Here is a 23766-nt window from a genome sequence, read left to right as displayed (position 1 = left end):
ATGATCTCACAAAGTTCTGTGGTATAGTCACAGAATATTTTGCTCATTTATCTGTGTCATTGTCACAAATCTCTGCATTTTTCTGTCAGTACCATGGACTTTCTTTTTCGTGTCAGTTTCACGTATTGGTTACTGATTTGTTTTTACTATTTTTAAACTATTTTTATGTCGGTTTGGGGTAAGATTTTGGGTTTGGGTTAGGATGTCACTTTGATTATTGATTTATAAAAAATTTTCACGGATTTTTAAACAATTGTCGCCTGACGTTAGGGTAAGAGTTGGGTTAGGATGTAATTTTCTGTTACAGAAAGTCCAACGTGATCTCACAAAGTTCTGTGGGATTGTCCGAATTTTTTGCTCTTTTCCATGGCATTCTAACGGACCTCTGCATTTTTCCGTGGCCCTGCCACGGACTTTCTTTTCTGTGGCATTCTCACAGATTGGTTACTCAACTGCTTTTTCTTCTTTTTAAACCATTTTTGCTTCGGTTTAGGGTACACATAATCTATCCAAGGGGTTTTCAAACCTGTCCTGGAGGACCACTAGTACTGCACAATTTGCATGTATCCCTCATTAGACACATCTGGTTTAAATCTTCAGCTCATTAGTAGAGACTGCAGAACCTGAACTGGGTGTAAGGTAACTGAATGAGGTGTGTCACAAAAGGCAAACATGCAAAATGTGCAGTACTAGTGTGTGTGTGTGTGTGTGTGTGTGTGTGTGTGTGTGTGTGTGTGTGTGTGTGTGTGTGTGTGTGTGTGTGTGTGTAGACAGATAGACAAACCGATAGACATATGCCAATAAATTTATTCACAAGTCCTCTATAAAAAAATTGAATACTAAACCACGTTTACAGTTGATATTAATTTTTTTTTTTTTGGAAAATGTTTACCTCAAAATCAAACCTTACTTTACAGATTTACATTCTTTAAAACATTTTTAAAGCAAAGAAAGAAAGTAAGAAAGTACTCAGTTAAACAAAATAAACATATAAAGATACACAGTTTTTCATGAACAACGTTAGAACATCTGATAGATTCTTGGACAAGCAAAATAGTAAATACAGACCTTGCGACTTTCTTACATAAAAAGCAAAACAACACTTTATTAAGTTGATTAATAGGACAGACGATCCTGCGTCCTCCTTATCGCTTCTTATTACCCATCAGCTTTTGTAAAAAGCTTAAAAATGCTGAGTGCTATTTGAATATTTAGCCAAAGTAGTATTGCACCTTTGCCATGGGCATTCACCTGTTCTTATTGACCTGAATACCCACAGACCCTCTCTGACCTTCATATAGGATCTAATCAGCCTTCTCTCCTTCTCTACTAAAAGACTTTAGTCAACTGATTCTTGAACCAATAACAATTCCGAATCTGTGTTTAAACATCAGAGTTACAGACAGAATATATGCGTGCTTAACTTATGCCAAGTACACACATGACCCTATCCAGTGCCCTCCTGTGTCAAAACAATCAAACGTAAAAGGCAAAATACAAAAGGCACACACACACACGCACGCATGCGCGCACACACACACACAGCTCTAATCTAATCCTTCCTTAGACAAAGTGTTTAAGAAATAACTAAACCTAATTATGTCCTAACAGATCAAACATCATCCTGGTAGATACAACGTTAAACTGCTAACGCATCATAAACACGGGCTTTGTTCGGAATGTTATGCTATATTCTAGCTGATTACTTGGTAAATACTGCACAGTAAATACTGTTTTACATATAATAGTTCAATTACTGTAATATTTAGCAGGTGATCAAACACTAGTGTTGAATTCAGTTTTGTATAGAAATGACTGTAAATGCTCTCTTGATTGTATGGATAGAAATGCCTACTAAATGAATAAATGTAAATCTAGTTCTTTTAACACACTGGATATGTTAAATCAAGTAGCACGCATTGCATTGTTTAATACAGTATTGTGGCAAATGCAGCAGGTCATCTTGGTCTTCTATATTACAGAAGATCTGCACAGTATATGTACTTTATTAATAGTAAAAAATAGTAGACTATTCCAAACATACTGTAAGTGCACATGCTTTTCTTTTAGACAAAATATGCACATTACGTTAAAGCAAATTTCAAGTCAAACAAGGCAAAGGAGACATTTTGGAAGTCCATCTGTAAATCTAAAATAGGGGGTGGGTCAGTGAAAGACAGCATTTCCCCCGACAGGGCCGGCCCATCCAAGTGCTGAGAGGTGTGAAGGTCTGACTGTAGCTCAAGCCACAGAGCAACTTTCTATGACGTGACTGCAGTGAATTATGTCTTAATAAAAGACATGTCCCCCCTGGTGAGTTTTTTTTGTGTGTTAAACAGTAACACTGACAATAAATAAACACTTATGACAAAACACTAGCACAAATTAAACTATAACACTTGTACAATACAGTGAAGATTGCATAATAAGAAATGAAGACAATTTTTGGCACAACAAAACAATGCTGTGATTGTGTGAGCCATTAAAAGAGTTGACATGATTGTCTCTTAACAGTAAGAAATACAGTTTGACTGTATGCCAACTAATCTATCATCTTTTGTTTTTAGTGTGTTTTATTAAGACAAAACGTTCAGGGCTCATTTACCAAAAAACACTTTTAAGGGTGCTGCTATTAAAAAAATTCAAATGGCCAAAACATTAAAGCAATATATAAATACAGTGCAGGATGCATTTAACAAAAAAAAATAATGCATCGGGTACAGTAGTGTTTTGGGTAACTATTTAAAAATGTATATTTTGGCATGTTTTCCAACAAGATAACAAGCACGATTTTTAGGATCAACACGAGATTTGCATTGTGCCATTTCTTCCCTTCCACTCTCTTATTACAGTAATGTGGGGAAACATTACCTATTTTTGCTTTTGGGGTGAAATGTGACCCACACATTTCTTCGTGTCATTCACCTATATCTAGATCAAACCCTGATTCAATCTAAACACTGATAACAATAATGATTTTGTGGAACGAATTTAAAACATCACCATCCTTGGATTTCAAATGAAATGTTTCGAGTCTGCAAACCTAGGCAACAATGAATAAGAGTAAGAGAGTAAGACATTTGAGGAAGAAATACTCTAAAAAGTGCATCTGACAGAAGGATGTGCCCCTGTGTAACAAAAAATCTCTTGCACTTCTCTCTCGATCTCTCGCTCACTATATCAGCAGGCCATGTGCAGTGCAATGCAAATATCTTCAGTCCAACATGATCTCATAGACAACTACAATATCATCTACTTATACAAAAATAAATCAAACATGTTAAGCCCTGTACAATACACTTATATAAAATAGATTTGTATATACATATAAACAACAATGACAAAAAACTATGCACACACACAAAGTGACCTGTAAAATACACCTGAATAAGAACGGATGTCAAGAGGTACTAAAGTGTATGGCTTGATAAATCCCTATATGTACATAAATGAACTTACATAACTATATATTTAGATTTACATCTACTTAAATATCCCTGGAATTGTGAATGTGGCATGTAGGGAACAGCCCAAACATCACCGCTGGCATCAACATGGCTCAAGTCTTTACAGTCAAGAGCCATGTTCTCCTAACCAAGAGTTTTACTTTGGTGATCTTAGATCAGAATACGTTTTGAAGTTACATCCACAGTTTGTGTATTAGATAATCTCAAAAGAGAATCAGGACCATGGACAAGCTGCATCTACACATAGGCTATCACTTCCAGAGTGGATCGAGTGATGGTAGTCTACATCCTTTGCACCCCAGCTCCTATATTTGGGGACCCCGAACAATGGATAACTCAGTAGTATTCACAGACAGCCCAGTGCTAACAAAGTAAGGACATCCTGTCTGCATTAAGCAGCTGGCCGCTGGTGGGGTCGTAGGTGCCGGCCAGGTAGTACAGGTCATGACAGTTTCCATCAGCCTTCCTGTCACGGGTCAAACGGTCAAATTCCCCATGGGTGACCACCTGGCATTTATGAGAGATTGTCTGGACGTCATTCTCATCCTCGTGGCACGACTGGTACAGGGCATGCTGAATAGGATGAGAGAAAAGATTTTGAAATGTGCATGCTGAAATAAACATTAATTAAGATATATAAATGTTGTAGAAGTAATGGCAGTTCATGTTAACTAATGGAACTTTTAGTAATGTGTTGATTCCAAGTGATTCCATCACAGCACATTTTGCCAATCCCTAAAACCCTTATTACTTGTTTATGCATCTTATTATAATTATTCAAATATTTATCAAGCATAATCCTCAAACATGTGAAATCCATATGGAATTTGAAAACTTACTTGGCCATCTCTGTGTCTCTTATCTAGCTTGGTCTCTTCAGGATGATAGAACCACTTGACCTTCACAACCATGTGGCTTTGCCATGACTCCCAAAAACTCTCAATGCGACCAATTAAAGGCAAATGAGCCTGGCTGGATGAAAGGAACACAGCACAGTCCCCTACCCTAACCATGTCCTTGCCCCGCATTATGGCCTTGTAGAAAAGCTTCCGGGCCTTCCCCTTCAGTCCACGCCGCTGATGTAACACACACACACACACACACACACACACACACACACACACACACACACACACACACACACACAGAGTTTCAGAAGTTTGCACACAACATTAGACTTATTATTTATTAATAGTAAGAGTAAAGTACTGTGCTGGAACCATGGTACAGCGATGGTATCAGGAACAGTATTATGCCATGATACCATGGTATTCCTAACTATATCCATCATTAAAATCCTACTAGGTACTTTAAGAGCATGGTACTTAAATATAACTATTTCCGAACAACCCCAGTAAGCATGCTTTCTAGACACTACTGGAGAGTAAAAAAAGGTCATTCCCTAAACTCAAGGCACTGTTTGATTTTAGTGTTGCGATGCTCAATTTGTCTGAATGCTCAAATAAAAAGAGCAAACTTTTGGTGCATTCGTAGTAAGCGACTCACCTGCGTGGGGTTTCCAGACCATTTCCACAGCTGCCTAGATGACAACACAGGTGACAGTTTGGACCTGGTCTGGTCTGCCAAAAGTCGTTGCCTCTTAACCATGTCCTTTGAGGTTTTGAAGAGAGAGCTGGGACACTCTTTTCTCTTTGGTGGCTTGCTGTTAACACTGTGGGTAGCATGTCCGCTTTTGGAACCTGACACAGCCACAGCTTTGGCCACAAACGAGTGACGCTGAGGTCCGGCAGGGGGTTCAGGGGTCTGTAGCAGAGAGTGGTGCGAGGTCAAACAGCTCTGCAACAGCAACGTGGAGCTTTCTTCATCCTCTGAGCTGTACGATGAGTCATTGTCAGAGGAACACAGACTGGAACTGGAGAGAGAGCCTGAGGTGGAGCTGCTCGAGGAACCCGAGGAAGACGACGACACAGAGACACGAGAGAGAAATCTGCCGGCGGTTAAACCTCCCAAAGCTGGAGCGAGTGCTGACCTTTCTGTCCTCATCTGTGCCTCTTCCTCTTCTTCATCTATGTCTGAGTAAGAGCTGTGGCAGTCTCTGCGGCAGCCAAGGTTTAAGTCTCCATATTCATCCATGCGTGAGGACAGTGAAGGCTTCCTCTGGACTGTTGTCCCTTTTGGCACAAGCTCCACTCGGGAGCAGTTGCCTCTGCCGTTGTTCTTGACCAGGAGGACCGGGTGTGAATATGCTTCTGTCCTGGCTATTCCAGCCACACCACTGGAGCCAAAACTTGAAGCTCCCAACAACAACAGAGCTTTACTGTTCTTGGTTTTTGGAGATGTTACACCTTCGTGATCCAATTTGATGGGAAATTCAGCCTTTTTACCACGGGAAGGCCCTGGCTCTGCAATCCTTTTCTTTTGGCCATAAAAGGCTTTCTTGCCCTCCAGCGATATCCCAGAGGTCCGGCCAAAAGATGAATATCCATTTGCTATGCTACTAAATGAGTCCACCTCAAAGGAGCTACTGCCAAAGAGCCCTTTGGCTGGTGTGGCCGTGGTGACAGAAGATCGTGGAGACGTTTCTGCCAACCTGCCTTTTGAGACCTTCTTTGATGTTGAGCCGCTGAGTTGGAAGAAGTTAACTGCCGTTCTTTTCCTGGGTGTAGGTGCTGATGTCCAGGACAAAGCAGATGCTGAACTCTTCAGCACATTATTTGAGATAGACTTCTTTAGCCCTGAGCCTTTAGGCCTCCCTTGGGACAAATAAAAACATTCAGATGTCTATGAATATACCTCTAGATGTCTGAAAGATTTGTCATGAATCCACAAAGGCTCACAAAACCTAATTGATGAAGTACTTAGGAGGGGATTTTTGCCATGATAGGCAACATATTACACAGACACAATAAGAAATGACCTTTTTTGTTGAGCAAGAAAGGTTATACAACATACTGTACCTGGTCTTCGCACTGGCTTCTCATGAACTTCAGATGTGTCTGTACCTTGTGTCCTCTCACTCAGAGATGCATTTTCTTGCATGGAGCCGCTTTTGCCAGGTTGTCCATCAGAGACCAGCACATGATTTGACTCAGCATCTAACATAGTGGAGAGATGTAACATTAACTTTGCGAAACACTTGCATGACAAACAAACATCTATATGTCTGACAATCAGAAGACAAAGATGAAGTTACTCTTCTAAGAATTCTTTGCAGATACAGGGCACTTGCAGTGTTTTTTGTCTGTTTCTGAATGACATCTTTTTTTTAGTCCTGGAACAACGTTCATGTCAAAATACTGTATAGTCCTTACCGTAAACACTATTAATTAAATGTTTTTCTACACAGTCACAGATTTACACTGTGTTATAATGCTCACATAATTATAACATTTATAGAAAATCTGAGTAATCTTAGTGACATGAAACTATATAAAACAACATGGCACCTACATTCAACCTGGTAACCGGGCGGAAGGAAGCGAATATTGGAGAAAGATATCCAGCCCCTGTCACCATCATCAAACTCCACCATAACACCACCAGGTTTGCCTTCATCCCCTAACAGAATCAGAATCATTGAGTGAAATCTTTCATCGTTCTAGTTAAGTTAAACAAATGTGAAATTAATCTAGGGAAAGAGAAAATTATCTCTCACCCCTTCGTACATATCCTGGGTAAAGGCATCGTGAACGTTCGCTCCAGTAAGCGCACACTCTTGTCCCCTCTGTTAGCACAGTCTTGGTGTCAGGACGAACTTCCAATACCTGACAAACACATGGACACAAGCGCTCCTGTCAGTAAACGACAACACAAGTGTTTTTTGGACATGCACAAGTCAATCCCAGCGAGGCCCTAATAAAATCAACACTTATCTCATGCCAGCACGGAAAGGCACGGAAGTGGTGGCTCTGTAAACATCAACTCACTGAGGAATAATGAGGAGTTTGTGAATGATGCAACTGTGATTGCAGGTCTAACCGAGCACCCAGATACAAACCCCTTTCAGCTTCGCTATGGGGATGAGGATTAGTGTGTGTGTGTGTGTGTGTGTGTGTGTGTGTGTGTGTGTGTGTGTGTGTGTGTGTGTGTGTGTGTGTATTTGTGTTTTTGTGTGTGTATCGGTGTCAGAGGTACATGGAGAATTGGAAAGCTCTAAAAAGTGAAAGTTCAGTGTAATTAAAGACAATTGCTGAAACTGCTGAAGAATCTGTGTGTGTGTGTGTGTGTGTGTGTGTGTGTGTGTGTGTGTGTGTGTGTGTGTGTGTGTGTACCTGGTAATTATCACGTTGTGGGGACCAATATAGATCCCCATAAAGATAGAAATACCAGTGCTTTTGTGACCTTGTGGGGACAAATTGATGTCCCCATGAGGAAACATGCTTATAAATCAAACAGAATGATGTTTATTGAGAATGTGAAGTATCAGAAAGTTTTGTGTGATGGTTGGGGTTAGGGAATGGGGTAGGTACGGGAAATAGAATATACAGTTTGTGTGGTATAAAATGCATTACGTCTATGGAATGTCCCCACAAAACATGGAAACTAGAGATGCGCGGTTGGCGGTTACAGCCGCGGACTCCGCGGATAATCCGCGGATCGGGCGGATGAAGTGACGAAAAATACTATTTTAATTAAATTCGGGCGGGTGGTGGATCGACTGCTTGTTATTAGCTGTGTCCTTCTAAGCATGCGACCTTAAAAGGTGAGCACTCTGTCTTTCAAGGTGGCAGGCTCAGAAGTTCGCGAAGAGAACTGAAATGAGACGGTCTAACCTTCTGAGGACCCATAATTTGCGTCACCTGTTGCACGCGCCCCCAGTAGCGCCCACCGCGCCTGTCAGCAATAAACAGCGGAGACATTTCTGACTTATTAAAATAAATATGTAATCAGAAAAATATTTATTATTTTAGAAAATATGACACATTGATGTAGATTAAACTATTCAACAGTATATCAAATAATCAACCTTAGAAATATACGCAACATAAACCGAATAATATTAACACAAAACATAACTTTAATACTAAAACAGTGACAAGACAAAGTTTTCTAAAACACTTTTATTTAATAAAGGTTTTAATTGTTTGGGATAGCCTCGGCTGTGAAGGATCCATTCGTTCTATCATTAACAGCGCTGAGAAATGAGGACACATTTTCACACAGCTCTTATCAACGCCGGCGAAGGAGGTACGTGGCAAACTCAAAAAATGAGAATTAAAAACAAAGGAAATAGAAGGTCAGAAAAGGGTTGCCTGGAATAAGTTTTACAAAGTGGTAAATCAGGATGACACCAGTGCAGACTATGTAATTTGTGCGTTTAATTTAGGGTATTTATTTATTTATTTTTGTCCCATATGTGCACCGATCGGAGACTGAGTTTACTGCTGATATTCAAGAGCTTTAGTCTCGCGGCTGTCATCAGCAGTGGCTGTCATCAGCAGCGCCTTGCATCGGCCAGTCAGCGGATGGCGGGCGGGTGTGGTTTTGAAAACTGGTCAGAAACGTTGGTGCGGATGGATGGCGGACGGATGATGAGTTTTGTGATGCAGTTGCAGATGAAATAATAGCCCATCCGCGCATCTCTAGTGTGTGTGTGTGTGTGTTTGTGTGTGTGTGTGTACCTGGTAATTATCACGTTGTGGGGACCAATTGTCCCCACAAAGATAGGAATACCAGTGTTTTTGTGACCTTGTGGGGACATTTTGATGTCCCCATGAGGAAACAAGCTTATAAATCAAACAAAATTATGTTTATTGAAAATCTATGGTACAAGAAAGTTTTCTGTGATGGTTGGGGTTAGGGAATGGGGTAGGTAAGGGGAATAGAATATACAGTTTGTGTGGTATAAAATGCATTACGTCTATGGAATGTCCCCACAAAACATGGAAACCAAAATGTGTGTGTGTGTGTGTGTGTGTGTGTAATGCACTAAAATAAACACAGGAAGCAGAACCCAATTGTAACCCTTGGTCAACCCATTAATTTCAACAAACTGTTAAACAGTTATGCACTATTATGTAAAGGACTTTGCGTCTAACACGCAGTCACATACATTTTTGATGTGCATCTCGTGATTTATTTGTTAAGGTGTTTCCGTTATAGTTCATGCGCATGTTTTATATTTCAAATAAGAACTTTATCAGACTCAGTTGAGCACATACATTTTTTAATCCACATTTTTAGAATTTATGCGCATGTTGGCGTTTCCATCCAGCGTTTTTTTAGCGTATTTTATGAAAAATAGGTGGGTAAAAACCTAGCTAACGAAGTGTGCAACATGCCATTCGGAATCCTGCGTATACAATGTGAATGTTATATTCATTGACCATTCATCTGAAAGAGTTTTTAAAACATCAAACAACATACTGTTAACACAACAGTGAGTCCTGAAACACTGACCATCTGACATACTGCACGCCACCTACATAGAGCAGTGAGCACAACAACAGAATCAGGCTTTTGACTGTCTGAGATTTTATGACAGTTAGAGAGGTAAACTTACATTGAAGAGATGCTAAGAGATTTTATATTTAGAAAAGGTGCTATGGCTAAGTGAATATACTGTATGTAGATGTGCTGTGTACAGGTGTGAGGGCTGTGGATGTATCTGTGTTCCTCCAGATTTTAACACCATAGGCTCAGCAAACACCTGTCAGGCCGTTTTGACAGATTTTTTGCTCATCAAAGCAAAATCCATACTTTTGCATCATTGATAATCAGGCATGTACTGGCCATCGGGATTACCGGGAGATTCCTGGTGGGCCGCGGTCTGGTTGGGCGGGGGGTTATGTATTTTCAGGGGCGGACTGGCTATCTGGCAGACCGAGCAATTTCCTGGTGGGGCCGACGTACTTTTGGGATGATACATCTCACACTATTTTTGTCTGACCAGCCCATAAGACTTGTACATCACGCATCGTGGCCCATTGCTTTCTTTTCTTCTGTTTTTATGTAATTCATTAATGGCGCTAAAAGGCGCTGTGGCAATACTGCAAAAAAGTTAGCGCAAGATGCTTTTTTTGACAGACCGGCCAAGGAGACACCTAATCAGCAGCCCATTGGTTATTTTTTATTTGACATTTGGCTAGCCCAATCACAACCTTTCGGGCTTTTTATGAAGCATGCAGTGTCAGTGTGCGTCTGTCAAAATAAGTGACGACTGTAAACTGAGTGGACATGCGGTAAGCAGAACTGCTTTTAAAACACTGTTGTTAGATATCCTCTTGATAAAACTCAAGTGATAAAACACAAAAAACACAAGTGATAGACCAATGGCTGTTTGCTGTTTACACTGCAATAAATTACAGTGTGGGCAGAATTATTAGGTAGCTACATCAAACTTTTGATCACAGTTTTTATCAACAACATATTTTACTAATTTCAAAACCAAATTAATCTTAATAACTACTATTAATTTTGTAAATAAGGCATTTATAAGTAATACATTATTGTTAATGATGGCTGGCTGGAGAAATAACCACCTTATATTCAGGTGTGCAGATTTATTAGGCACATTTTCTTTTACATTTAAAATGGGCCAAAAAATATTTAACACACACACTGGAACATGTTTACAATTAAAGTGCAATAACAAAAAGTTAATAAAATAAAAAGCTTTTTTTAAACTAAGAAACATTTATGGAATTGTTTAATGATTTTTACATGTGAGTTATGCACTTTTGAAGGTGGTCAGCAGCTAGTAAATACAATCACTATAGTAAGGTTGTATTTGATGTATTGCTGGTAACATACATCATTTTATTAAATTATATATAGTTTAAATGAGCATATAATGAGATGAGTGCCATGGCTATATACTTTTGACACGTTTATTGTCTTCTAGCTTCCCTGACCTGGGTACCTGATGTCAGACCTTTATTCTTTTCTCTCTCTCTCTCTCTCTCTCTCTCTCTCTCTCTCTCTCTGTGCATGCTGGGAGCCTTTGGGGTGTGCGTGAGGGTTTCACAGGGAGTGTAGGAGCTTTTTGCGCCTTTTCATTTTTTCTACTGCATTTCAATTAAAATGTACTAGAAGAGGAATACTTTGTTTCGACTAAGAAAGCAAAGACTTTGTTTATTTGGAACTTTTGTAGCGGCATTGAGATGGCGTCTCGCCCCGCGGCTGCGGAGGTGGTAGCGTCACCTGTGTCGGCATCAGGTGTGTGCCTGCACATGGCGTGACAGTGGAGAATGTGAAACTGGAGGTCAGAGAATTAATCGTATATGAAAACATTTCTTCGGCGTCGAGGATGAATAAGGCGGTAGTGGTGTTTGTAAAGGAGGAAGAGATGACAAGTCGGTTGATAAGCGATGGAATTGTGGTAGGTGGAGAGTTTCTTACTATTTCACCGCTGGTAACGGCAACAACCATATAACTGTGTCTAATGTCCCTCCTTTTATTCATAATGATGAAATTGAAACAGCGTTGGCGCGGTACTGGAAGTTTGCAAGTGGGATTAAAACTATTCCATTGAGATGCTGAAATGAAGCTCTAAAACATGTGATGTCATTCAGGAGGTAAGTGTTTATGTTTTTAAATCAGCCAGAGTTGGATGTATCGTTTAGAGTTGACCACGAGGGGAAATCGTATGTGGTTTACGCTAATACTGGTAGCATGAAGTGCTTTGAGTGTGGGGATATTGGGCATAAGAGGATGGCGTGCCCACATAAGGCCCAGGATAGGCAGGACGAGGTAGCTGAACATAGTGCTGCTGTTGAGGATGTTCAGGATAAGAATGAGGTTCAGATTAATACTGATGAAATGAATTATGATCAGATTACAGAGGAAATGAATGTTGCTAATGTTGATTTGATTGACAATAGTGATCAGAAAGATGATGTGGATGAAAATGAGAGTTCTATTGGACAAAATGTAAATGATGCATCTGAAATGGGGGAAGGTAGTGGGATGACTGATGATGTCAACAAAGCAAACAGTGGTGAAATGTGTACTGATTCTGAAATGGGAGATGATGATAATCTCTCTGAAATTTCAGATATTGGTTCACAAACTATGGAGGACACATATACACTGCAAGAAATAAATAACTTTCTAGATACAACGTTTGGAAAGACTGTGGAAGTAAAAGATTTCTTCCCAGATATAATGAAATTTATAGTGTCTGTGACTTTGCTACAGAGAAACGTTAGTTATGAGGTTCTAAGCAAGCAGAAAAGATTTCGGTTGAGGAAGACTTTAACGAAGTTAAGGAATAGCAAGGCAAATGTTTCACAAAATGATTAAAACACACAGGGTGTCCGCTATTCTTTGTCTTTTCACTCTACTTCTGTTCTCTTTATATTTTTCCCTTTTTATGGAGTTTTTGAGAGCAGCTCCTTAAATATAAATGGGGGTAGGGATGGAAGTAAGTTAGCAATGGTGTCAGAATTATTTAGACTTAAGAAGGTGGATATTGCTTTTTTACAAGAGACACATTCTAATACAGAAAATGAGTTGGAATGGGATAGATGGTGGGAGGGGAAATGTGTGCTAAGCCATGGGACAAATTTTAGCTCTGGTGTTGCCATATTATTCTCAAAAAATATAAATGTAAATATTTTGGTTGTAGAAGAAGTTGTAAAGGGAAGAGTATTATTAATACATATAGAATTTAAGGGAACTGTGTTTGTGCTTATAAATGTTTATGCACCAAATATTGGTCCTGAGCGGGTGGAGGTTTTTATGAAATTAAAAGATGCTGTTAAAAAAATTGGAGATCAGGTGTGTGTTATCATAGGACGTGATTGGAATTGCACTGTTGATTTTATAATTGATAGGAATGGGGAAGAACCTCATAATAAGTCAAGTGTGGTATTATCAAAAATTATAAAAGATTTTAATTTGATTGATATTTGGAGGAAAAGAAATATCAGTACATGGCTTAAAGCGTCTGAGAATATAGTTAGTGGGGCAAGACTAGATAGATTTTATATTGATAAAACATGGAATAACAAGGTGATGAATGCTGTTATTTTACCTGTTGGGTTCTCAGATCACCACTTGGTTTTATTTGATCTAAACATGAAGATAACTACAAAACCCAATTATTTTTGGCATTTTAATGTAAAATTATTACAAGATGTTTTATTTTGTAATAGTTTTAAATTATTTTGGAATAAATGGAAAATGCGGAAAGATTCTTTTGAAAACATGTGTCAGTGGTGGGATGTTGGGAAAGTAAATATAAGAATATTTTGTCAAAATTATAGTTCACATAATACAAAAGGTGAAATCTGTAGTAAAAAGCTTGGAGAAAGACATTCAAAGAATGGAAAGTACTATTTTTAATAACAATGGAACTGGGCAGCGTGAACTGTTGAATAATAAGAAGAAAGAACTTGGCTCATTATTACAAGAGCAAGTGAAAGGAGCAATTGTACAGGCGAGAATCTGTTCCATTAAAGACATGGATGCTCCTACATCTTTCTTTTTCAATCTTGAAAAGAAAAGCTCCCAACAAAAACAAATATATCATCTTCAATGGCCCGATGGGACTATAACGTCAGACTCTGTGGAAATAAAGATGTTCGCAGTTAAGTTTTACAAAGAACTATATGATGCAGAGAACTGTGATGCTGAGAGTGCTTCTGATTTGTTGAGTGATTTACCTCATTAACCTCTTTTTATTAAGGGATATAATTGATTTTAACCAATTTAATCATTTAAATCTGGGTATTCTTTGTTTGGATCAAGAGAAAGCATTTGATCGGGTTGAACATGTGTATCTTCTTAAGGTTTTAAAACAATTTGGATTTGGAGAAAATTGTATATCTTATATTAAGTTGTTATATTCAAATGTTTATGTGACGGTTAAAGCTGGTGGAGGATTAAGTGCACCAATACCGGTATTAAGGGGTATTAGACAGGGATGCCCATTTTCTGGACAATTGTATAGCCTTGCTATTGAGCCATTGTTGTGTTGTATAAGGAGAGAATTGAATGGAATTTTACTTCCTGGTATAAATAGTAGTAGTAGGGTATCGTTATCTGCCTATGCGGACGATATCACAGTCTTTATCACGAGTCAGAATGATGTTGATATTTTAACAGGAATTATTAGGAAATACGAGAATGCATCTTCAGCAAAAATGAACTGGGGAAAAAGTGAAGGGCTGATTATTGGGTTAGGACCTCCAAAATTACCTGGTGGAGTACTGTGGGTAAGAGAGGGGTTAACATTTTTAGGTGTTCTTTTAGGAAATGCAACATTTAAGGGAAAAAATTGGGAGGGAATGCTGGAAAAGGTGAATGCTCGATTGTCTAAATGGAAATGTCTATTACCACAATTTTCATACAGAGGGAGAGTTCTGGTGGTAAACAACCTGGCTGCCTCTATTTTGTGGCATAGACTGGTGGTATTGGAGCCACCTGATGAGTTGATCTGCAGGATACAAAGGACTTTTGTGAATTTCTTCTGGAGTGGAGAACACTGGATTCGTGCAGCGGCAATTTATCTTCCAGTTGAAGAAGGAGGCCAAGGTCTGGTGGATGTGAGGAGCAGAATCTCCGCTTTCAGAATCCAAGCAGCACAGAGACTTCTCTACCATAAGGACTCGGTTTGGTCTCAGACTGCAAAGGCATTTCTTCAAAAAACTGGGGGTCTTGGATTGGATAAACATTTATTTTTAATGAACCTCGAGAAGATAAACATGTCTGAGCTTTCACATTTTTACCGGACAATGTTGCATTCATGGAGAACTAACTGTTTTTAAAGTTGAAAGAGAGGTTGATGAACCTGGGAACTGGGTTCTAGAGGAACCATTGTTTTTTAACCCAATGACTCAAACAAGACTTTTGTCCTCTGTAGCTGTAAGTGCATGCTTACAGAGGAATGGAATTGTAAAGCTGGGGCACCTCTTGAATAGAGATGGATGGAAATTGCTAGAGGAACTTAAAGAAATGACTGGCTTAAGATCTTCATGCCTGACAGAAAAGTTCATGGAGGAGATTGTAAATGCATTACCAAGTAGTTACAGAGAGTATGTTGGGAGAGGAAATTTGATGGACATGACGAACGAACAAGGTTTTCCAGAAATTAAAAACTCTCATCTTATAAAGACGGAGCATGAAAATGAAAATGGAGGGTCAATTCTATCTTTTAGAACTCCGGAGCTGGAATACTTTGAGTTTGCATCAAAAAAAGCAATATATTACTCTACAGTCAAAGTTTTACACCAGGACTCTCTTAAAGACAAAAAGTCTCAAGGTGGCCAGGTTTGTTGGAGCCAGACTTCCTTGTGAGGGACAGGTGGAGAGCCCTGTATAAGCCTCCTATAGAGAAGCGTACGGCTGATCTGCAGTGGAGGCTTATTCACGGGGCGATAGCTACGGACAGACATGTGACGCACCTGAATCCAGCAGTGGGTGAACAGTGTAGGTTTTGTGGAATGGTAGAAAATTTGGAACATTTGTTCTTAAGATGTAATAGGTTGAGAGGTCTTTTTAATTTCCTTGATGGATGGTTTCAAGCTTTTGATGAGGAATTCTTAGAGGAAGTGTTTATTGGGGGTGTGATGTACAAATTCTTAATCAGAAGGAAAGCGTGTCTGTTAAATTACTTGATTGGAACGGCAAAGTTAGCAATTTGGAAGACAAGAAAGAATAAAGGGCTGAATCTTCTTAGTATTGATGCTGAATTAATGTTCAAAAGCCTGGTTGCTGGAAGATTAAATATAGAGTTTGTATATTATAAACTTACAAACAATGAGGAGTGTTTTGAGGATATTTGGTGTTTTAATGATGTTTTGTGTGCAATTGATGAGGGCCAGTTGTTTCTTAATTTTTTAACTTATTTATTCGATTGAGTTTTTTTGATGATGTGATTTTTGGCTTTATTCTGTAATTAATAAAGTCTTGTTAAACCTCTCTCTCTCTCTCTCTCTCTCTCTCTCTCTCTCTCTCTCTCTCTCTCTCTCTCTCTCTCTCTCTCTCTCTCTCTCTCTCGAGCGTCTGTTGAGCGAGCGGGAGTAGTGTGAGGTGGCGTGAGCGTGGTCAGAGCCTGTGAGTTTATCTTTTTTTATATACCCTTTTTGGAGGATTTTGGCTGTTGGACTTTTTTTCTTCTTGTCTGTGCGGGCCGCGTGTAGCCGTGTTTTTTCGGCAGATAACATGACGGCCCCGCGATCACAGTTATTGAGCAAACTTACACGTCGCCATGGTGTCAAAGTGGCATCCGCGGTGAGCGTAGAGGACTGCTGTTTGGCCATAGGTGAAGTTATCGGACATGAAAATATATTGTCGGCTTCAAAAATGAACAGTGCCACGGTTATCTTTCTAAGTTCTATTGAGAATGCCAACAATATAGTTGAAACTGGATTAGTCATCGACGGGCTTTTTACACCTGTCCTTCCTCTGTCTATGCCTTCAAAGAAAGTTCTTCTGTCTAATGTACCACCCTTCATGAGTGATGAAACATTAGTGAGAATTTTGTCCCGTTATGGAAAAATTGTGTCTCCAATCAAGATGATACCAATTGGATGTAATTCTCCTCTTTTAAAGCATGTCATTTCATTTAGACGTTTTGTTTATATGATTTTGCAAGAAGAGGAAGAACTGGAGTTATCGCTGCATTTGAAAGTTGACGAATTTGATTATATCATCTATGCTACGACGGAGAAAATGAAATGTTTTCATTGTGGAGAAGTAGGTCATTTAATTCGTGCCTGTCCAAGGAAAAATGCGGCGGGCGCAGATAATGCTGAACAACCCGGGACGTCAGGCGCAAATCACGCTGAACAACCCGGAACGTCAGGCGCAAATCTACTTGTGACAAAGGCAGGTATAGCAGAGAAGAGAGAGGTTGTGAAGCCGTTTGAGGATCAAAATGCGGGGGTTTTGGCAGCTGAAAGTGAGGATGTAATGCCTGATGTTGAAGTTGTAGAAACACTGCCTGATGCGGATTCTAATGCGGAGAAAAGTATCAGCGCGTTATCATTGTCACAGCCGGAGCAGCCTGTTGAAGGATTGGACATTGAAATGGAACAGGCTGGGTTTAAAGTCCCCATTAAAAGGAAAAAAACAGGTGACTCTCAAATAGTCAGAGCTAAGAAAGCAGGTGTGGAGGACATACATGTTGAAGACGGAATAGACAGTGACAGTGAATCTTCTGACTCTAGCGTCAGCTTTTCACAGAGTGATTTACATAGCACTTATGAGGTGGACGATGTTAAACTCTTTCTCAGAGCTACAAAAAATAAGAGAGGGGTTAGAGTTGAACAATTTTTTCCTGACATTAAACAATTTGTGGACAAAACTAGAATGTTTATGTCGGAGGGGTTGTTTACTAACAAAGAAATATACCGTTTGAAGAAGATAGTCAGAAAACTGGTTTCTGACAATGCCAATGTTGGAAATGAAGAAGATTAACGGACTGATTTCGGATTTGATGTTTTATATGGTTTATTTTTGTTGTTTTTCTTTTTTTCTGTTTCCATGTGCGAGGTCAACATTGCAACCATGAATATTAATGGTGGAAGAGATATGAGAAAAAGGGCAGGAATATTTGAGTTGGTAAAGCAAAGAAAAATTGATGTAATTATGTTACAAGAAACGCACAGTGATTTAAAAAATGATACTGAGTGGGCAAGAGAATGGGATGGGACGTCTATTCTGAGTCATAACACCTCACTCAGTGGTGGTGTAGCAATTCTCTTTGCAAAAAAATTTACTCCTGCCTCCTACCAAGTGGAAGAGGTAGTCAAGGGTAGACTGCTAAAAGTTAAAGCCATTTTTGACAAAATGTCTTTTGTTTTTATTTGTGTGTATATCCCCACATCAGTTGTAGAGAGAATGTTATTTTTAAATTCACTGTGTGATGTTTTGCAAGGATGTTGTGGTGATGATTATTTTATTTTGGGTGGTGATTTTAACTGCACTATATCCAATTTGGATAGAAATCATATTGAACCACACATGCCTTCTCGTAATCGGTTAATTCAACTTGAAGAGACTCATGAGTTATGTGATATTTGGAGAAAGTTAAATGGGACACAGAGACAATACACATGGACTCATGTTCGAGACAATGTAATCTCACTTGCAAGATTAGATCGATTTTATTTTTTTTAAACATCAATGTAGTATTGTTAGAAGATGTATAATTTCTCCACTGGGTTTTTCAGATCATAGTATGGTGCAGTGTACTGTGGTGGTTAACTCTTTCAAGCCAAAAAGTGCATATTGGCAGTTTAATATTAGTCTTTTAAGTGATACATATTTTAAAGAAATGTTTAAGGTGTTTTGGACTGATTTCAGAAATGCAAAAAGTTCTTTTAAATCATTGCGGCAGTATATTGCGGCAATATACGCAAAATGTTACAAGAGAGAATAATTCTAACATGAGTATCTTGGAGATTGAAATTTTAAAACTGGGGATCGTTGCTATTTAGATTCTTTAGTCAAAAAGAAAGATCAGTTGGCTGAACTGCTGGGCCTTAAGACACAAGGGGCTCTGATCAGGTCAAGGTTTCAGAATTTGAACCAAATGGATGCTCCCTCTAAATTTTTCTTTAATTTAGAGAGAAAAAATGGGCAGAGCAGGATAATACATGCCTTGCGCTCAGAATCTGGATTGTTGTAGACAGAGCCTGCTGATATTCGCAGGAGGGCATTTTCTTCTTACAAGAACCTATACAAAAATGAGCTGGGGGAAAATTTTAAAAGTGATAGTGTTTTTTTTTTTTTTGATAATTTACCCCAATTGTCACCGGAAGCCAAAACCAAAATCTCAGGTGTATAAGGCCCTCCAAGAAATTGAGTCTGGAAAGGCAGCCGGAATCGATGGCTTACCAGCTAACTTTTCTTTCTTTCTTTCTTTCTTTATTTATTTATTTTTGTCCCCTAAGGGCAATTGGTTGTACAGCAAGACCAGCACATCAAAGAACAATTAACAATACATTAAAAGTGTACATTTAAAATAACAATAAGGATAAAAATACACAGTACAACACAAGACCAGTCAACTACCTGCCTCCATATTCTCCCCATCTGCCCAAATTTAGCAAGGAGATAAAAGTAGGAATAAATGAGTGTTTATACCTATTACTCCTAACAGGAGGAAATCTTAACCGAGATACAGAAGGTAAAAGCTGAAACTCAGAAAAAAGAGGATGAGAAGTAACCATTTGGATAGATTTGGGCTTTTCTTTTATAAGTCTTTTTGGACAGTACTGGGCAATGATTTGTTAGAGGTACTAAACGAAAGTTTGAGGGAGGGGCAGTTGCCTTTAAGCTGCCGTAGGGCAGTGTTGACCCTCTTGCCTAAGAAAGGTGACCTAACAGAGATAAGGTGTTGGCGACCGGTTTCGTTGCTCTGCAGTGATTTCAAGCTGCTTTCTAAAACATTAGCGAATAGATTGTCAGGGGTGATAGAGGGAGTTATTTATCCTGATCAGACCTATTGCGTTCCCGGTAGGTCCATTTTTGACAACGTATCTTTGATTCGTGACATTTTTGATATCTCCAAGATATTTAATGTGGATTGTGGCCTAATTTCGTTAGATCAAGAAAAGGCTTTTGACAGAGTTGAACACTGTTACTTATGGAGAGTTTTAGAAGCCTTTGGTTTTGATCAGAATTTAATTGATTTTATTAAAGTTCTTTATAGTGGAGCGCAGAGGCGGTCTTACCATAGAGGCATAGGTAGGCGGCCGCCTGGGGCCCCCCACCAGCGGTCAAATTAGGGGGGCCCCAAACCAACCTAATAAATAGCCTACATAAATAAATAAAACCCTTATCATCACGAACATTTCAAAAGCATTGTAAATTGTATTAATATTCTGAAGAAATACGTTGAAACATTGAAATAGTAGTTAAAATGTCCAGTTCATGTTCTGTCACTAAACACTTACACCCCCTTCTTTCACAATGAAATGGACTAGTCCATAACGCTGCGTGCTGCGGCGCGAAAGATAAACACAAGTGACACGGGGACTGGGAAAGTACACGAACAGAGACTTAAAGACAAATATAAACGCGAACAGGGGGCTTTGGTAAGTCAACCGGCTAGTAATAGCCCTACATTGATAAAAATTATTTTGTGGTGAAGTAAATAATGTTACTACAAAAAAAAACTAATGTAACCCTACAGGGCTCCAGACTGCGAGTAAATAGTCGCATTTTGCGAGTATTTTCCCTGCCTATGACTATTTTTTATTAAATGTCGCACTGGCTGGACTGTGAAATTTAAATACAATTATATTAATATAATGCGCAGGCGATTACGTCTGCAACGCATTCAGTCACTCTTCCTGTTGTTGCCCGCTCCCCCGCCTTTCTATCAGCTCAGGTGCATATCACCTCTCTAAATCCGTCTCTTTTGTCCACCTTCGACCGCTTCTGCCCTGATTGTTTTGAGGGGTGGTCTATGGAGACTGCGGGCGAGAGCCTCTGCTTTCGTGTTTGGGAGAAATGACGGGTTTAAAATAAAGCGAACTACTATTATAATGATGTCAGAGTCCGGTGTTGTAATTAACGATGCTGCTGCACAGTGTAAGTCAGAAAAAACGTAATACATTGTGCTCAGTACCTTAGATTACAAGTCCTGGCCAAATGATATCTTCAGAGTGCATGGAGACATTTTGTAGTGATTACAGCACAAGAATGTGATTTCTTTACTCAAGTCTGTGTTAAAGTAACCTAAAGCTTTTACAACAAAGTAATACAAAGTTGATTGTAAGTTTAATGGTTTACAGTAAGGCAAATATATGTTAAAATAATAAGTATGGTAAAGTAAAAAAAAATAATTAATGTATATAAAGAATACAATTATTTGTATTTGTAATTAATTTGTTAATGCATTAAACTTGTTTGGACTTAGTTTTAGTGTTTTTGTTTTTATACCACCCAGTGACTCAACAATACACTGTGGTAAAATTCACAACCCTTTTGTTATGTTTGTGAAGAAAACATCAAAGAAAACATAGGTTTAATATAAAGTGATAGTAGACTGGATTTTTTAAAACCTTTTAACACAGTCTTGGGTATGTGAAAGATTAGTAACAGCATTGGCTTTGATGCATTGCTAGTTTTTGTGCAGCATCAGATTTAAATTATTTCTCCCTCATTTACTGTTCGTTGCTGTTTTTCCCCATTGACTTATTCTCTATTGGTTTGTGTAGTGCTGCCCTTTGTGTGACCTCTGCTTTCCATCTTCATTTTGGAGTAAAAAATACCTTCGCCTAGGGCCCCCAATTTGCTAAATCCGCCACTGGTGGAGCGCAGAGTTTACTTAAGGTGAATGGAAGTCTATGTGCTCCTTTTAATTCTTGCAGAGGTGTTAGACAAGGGTGTTCACTGTCCGGCATGTTATATTCCCTAGCAATAGAACCTCTCTTACACCAGTTAAGGACTAAGCTTAAGGGTTTTTGTTTGCCAAATAATAAAGGCAATGTAATTTTGTCAGCCTATGCGGATGATGTTGTGGTCATGGTTAATGGGCAGGTTGACATACATGTTCTGTCAGAGTTGCTTAAAACTTTTAAAAAATTATCATCTGCAAATGTTAATTGGGCTAAGAGTGAAGCTATACTTTTGGGCAATTGGTCAGAAAACAGACCAAAACTGCCGGAAGGGTTAAAATGGGAAAAAGCAGGTTTTAAATATTTAGGTGTTTATCTTGGGGATGAGACAACAATGCAAAAGAACTGGGAAGGTGTCATTGAAAAAGTTAAAGGACGTCTAGATAAATGGAAGCGTTATTTGCCAGTATTATCATATAGAGGGCGCATTTTAATTATTAATAATTTGGTTGCACCCTCCTTGTGGCATAAATTAAACTGTATTGACCCTCCTCTCCATTTACTCACAAAGATTCAAGCTCTTTTAGTTGATTTTTTTTGGGATAGGTTGCACTGGGTATCACAAAGTGTTTTGTTTTTATCCAAAGAGGAGGGGGGTCAAGGGTTAATACATTTACAAAGCAGACTGGCAACTTTTCGCTTGCAGTTTGTTCAAAGATTGTTATTTGGTTCTACTGATTGTAAATGGTGTGATGCTGCTAATGTGATTTTGCACAAATTGGAGAATCTAGGGCTAGACAAAGCTCTTTTTTTAATGAATCCATTGCAAATTAACATTTCTACTTTGCCAGTGTTCTACAGAAACATTTTTAAAGTATGGAGTCTTTTTAACATTAAAAGTGACACGTCACATTCCCTTTATTGGTTGTTAAAGGAGCCTCTAATCCAGTGTTCCCCAAATCTTACCCTGGAGGGCCGGAGCACTACAGAGTTTAGGTCCAACCTTAATCAAACTTACCCACCTGTGATTTTCTAGTGATCATAAAGAACTTGATTAGCTTGCTCAGGTGTGTTTGATTAGGGTTGGAGCTAAACTCTGCAGTGCTCTGGCCCTCCAGGGTAAGATTTGGGGAACCCTGCCCTAATCCATGGATCACGGATGGACTTAGCTACAAGTGATTGTTTTCCAGGTTTCAATAGGATGTTGATTGTGAATAGAATTATTACTATGGAACAGTTACTGGATTTATCTGGTCCTGATTTTATGAATGTGGAAGCGCTGGCACAGCAATTGAAAATAAGATCAGTTCGCCTAATTACACAGATGCTATTGAAATGGCAGTCAGTACTCAGTCCGGCTGAGAGGACTCTACCGACAGAATACTTTCAATTGTTCCAGATTGCAGTCCTTGTTTCTACTGCTTGGTAACATATTTAGTAAATGTAATGAGGTATTTTCTCCAGTGGTTTTTATTTTAGGTTTCAAATATGTTGTTAGAATTTTTTTTTTGTGTCAGCTATTAAACTTTGTGTTGGGTCAGGCTAAGATGGCCATTTATATAAGTAGAAAACAGAAGATTGAACAGAATTTGGTTCAAAACATTGTGGTTGTTTTCTCAAAAATGGTACAATCAAGAATACAGACTGATTTTAATTATTATAAGATGGTAAACGATTTGATTACATTTGAGGGTGTTTGGTGTTATAATGAAATTTTATGTATTGTTGTCGATGATGAATTGTTTTTTACTTTTCTGGAGTGAGAATGCACATCATGTGATTTAAAATTTAATTAACCCTAGTTTTTGGTAATAAAGTGTTGTAAAAATCAAAATCTCTCTCTCTCTCTCTCTCTCTCTCTCTCTCTCTCTCTCTCTCTCTCTCTCAAGGACGTTCTGAAGTTGTATTTGACTTGATGCGAAGCTGCTAGACCTCGGAAGATAATGCGCATGGTATTAAAAACGCGTCGTGCAAATGAGCGGTAAAAACCCGGTCGGCCATTTCGTACTCAAGAGCATGAATCCTACCTTTCATAGGAATGAAACACTCGCTTCGCGTCAGTGGAAGGTGGTCGCTTAAATATGACCAGGGGTTTCTTTCAT

General features: G+C 38.9%; 2 protein-coding genes across 6 annotated transcripts in view; one reads left to right on the top strand and one right to left on the bottom strand.

Moving 5' to 3' along the window:
• Positions 1-787: 787 nt before the first annotated feature.
• Positions 788-23766, bottom strand: part of bahcc1a (BAH domain and coiled-coil containing 1a) — a 175966-nt gene continuing 152987 nt past the window's right edge. For all 5 annotated transcript variants that reach the window (XM_055183741.2, XM_073856809.1, XM_073856808.1 and 2 more), the window contains 6 exons: positions 7084-7192; positions 6879-6986; positions 6386-6523; positions 4974-6181; positions 4307-4543; positions 788-4040 (listed from right to left, as the gene is read on the bottom strand). In XM_055183741.2, coding sequence (XP_055039716.2) covers positions 3831-4040; positions 4307-4543; positions 4974-6181; positions 6386-6523; positions 6879-6986; positions 7084-7192 — 2010 coding nt within the window. In that variant the 3' untranslated portion in view covers positions 788-3830. The remainder of the gene's footprint in view (positions 4041-4306; positions 4544-4973; positions 6182-6385; positions 6524-6878; positions 6987-7083; positions 7193-23766) is intronic.
• On the top strand, positions 16332-22627 carry LOC141350955 (uncharacterized). Its single transcript, XM_073856812.1, has 2 exons — positions 16332-20043; positions 21650-22627. The coding sequence occupies exon 1, from the start codon at positions 16536-16538 to the stop codon at positions 17790-17792; it is 1257 nt and encodes a 418-aa protein (XP_073712913.1). The 5' UTR covers positions 16332-16535; the 3' UTR covers positions 17793-20043; positions 21650-22627.

The sequence above is a fragment of the Misgurnus anguillicaudatus genome, chromosome 19, assembly GCF_027580225.2.
Source record: "Misgurnus anguillicaudatus chromosome 19, ASM2758022v2, whole genome shotgun sequence".
Taxonomy (NCBI): domain Eukaryota; kingdom Metazoa; phylum Chordata; class Actinopteri; order Cypriniformes; family Cobitidae; genus Misgurnus; species Misgurnus anguillicaudatus.
The sequence above is the reverse complement of the archived record's forward strand: the minus strand, read 5'-3'. Positions and strand labels throughout refer to the sequence as shown.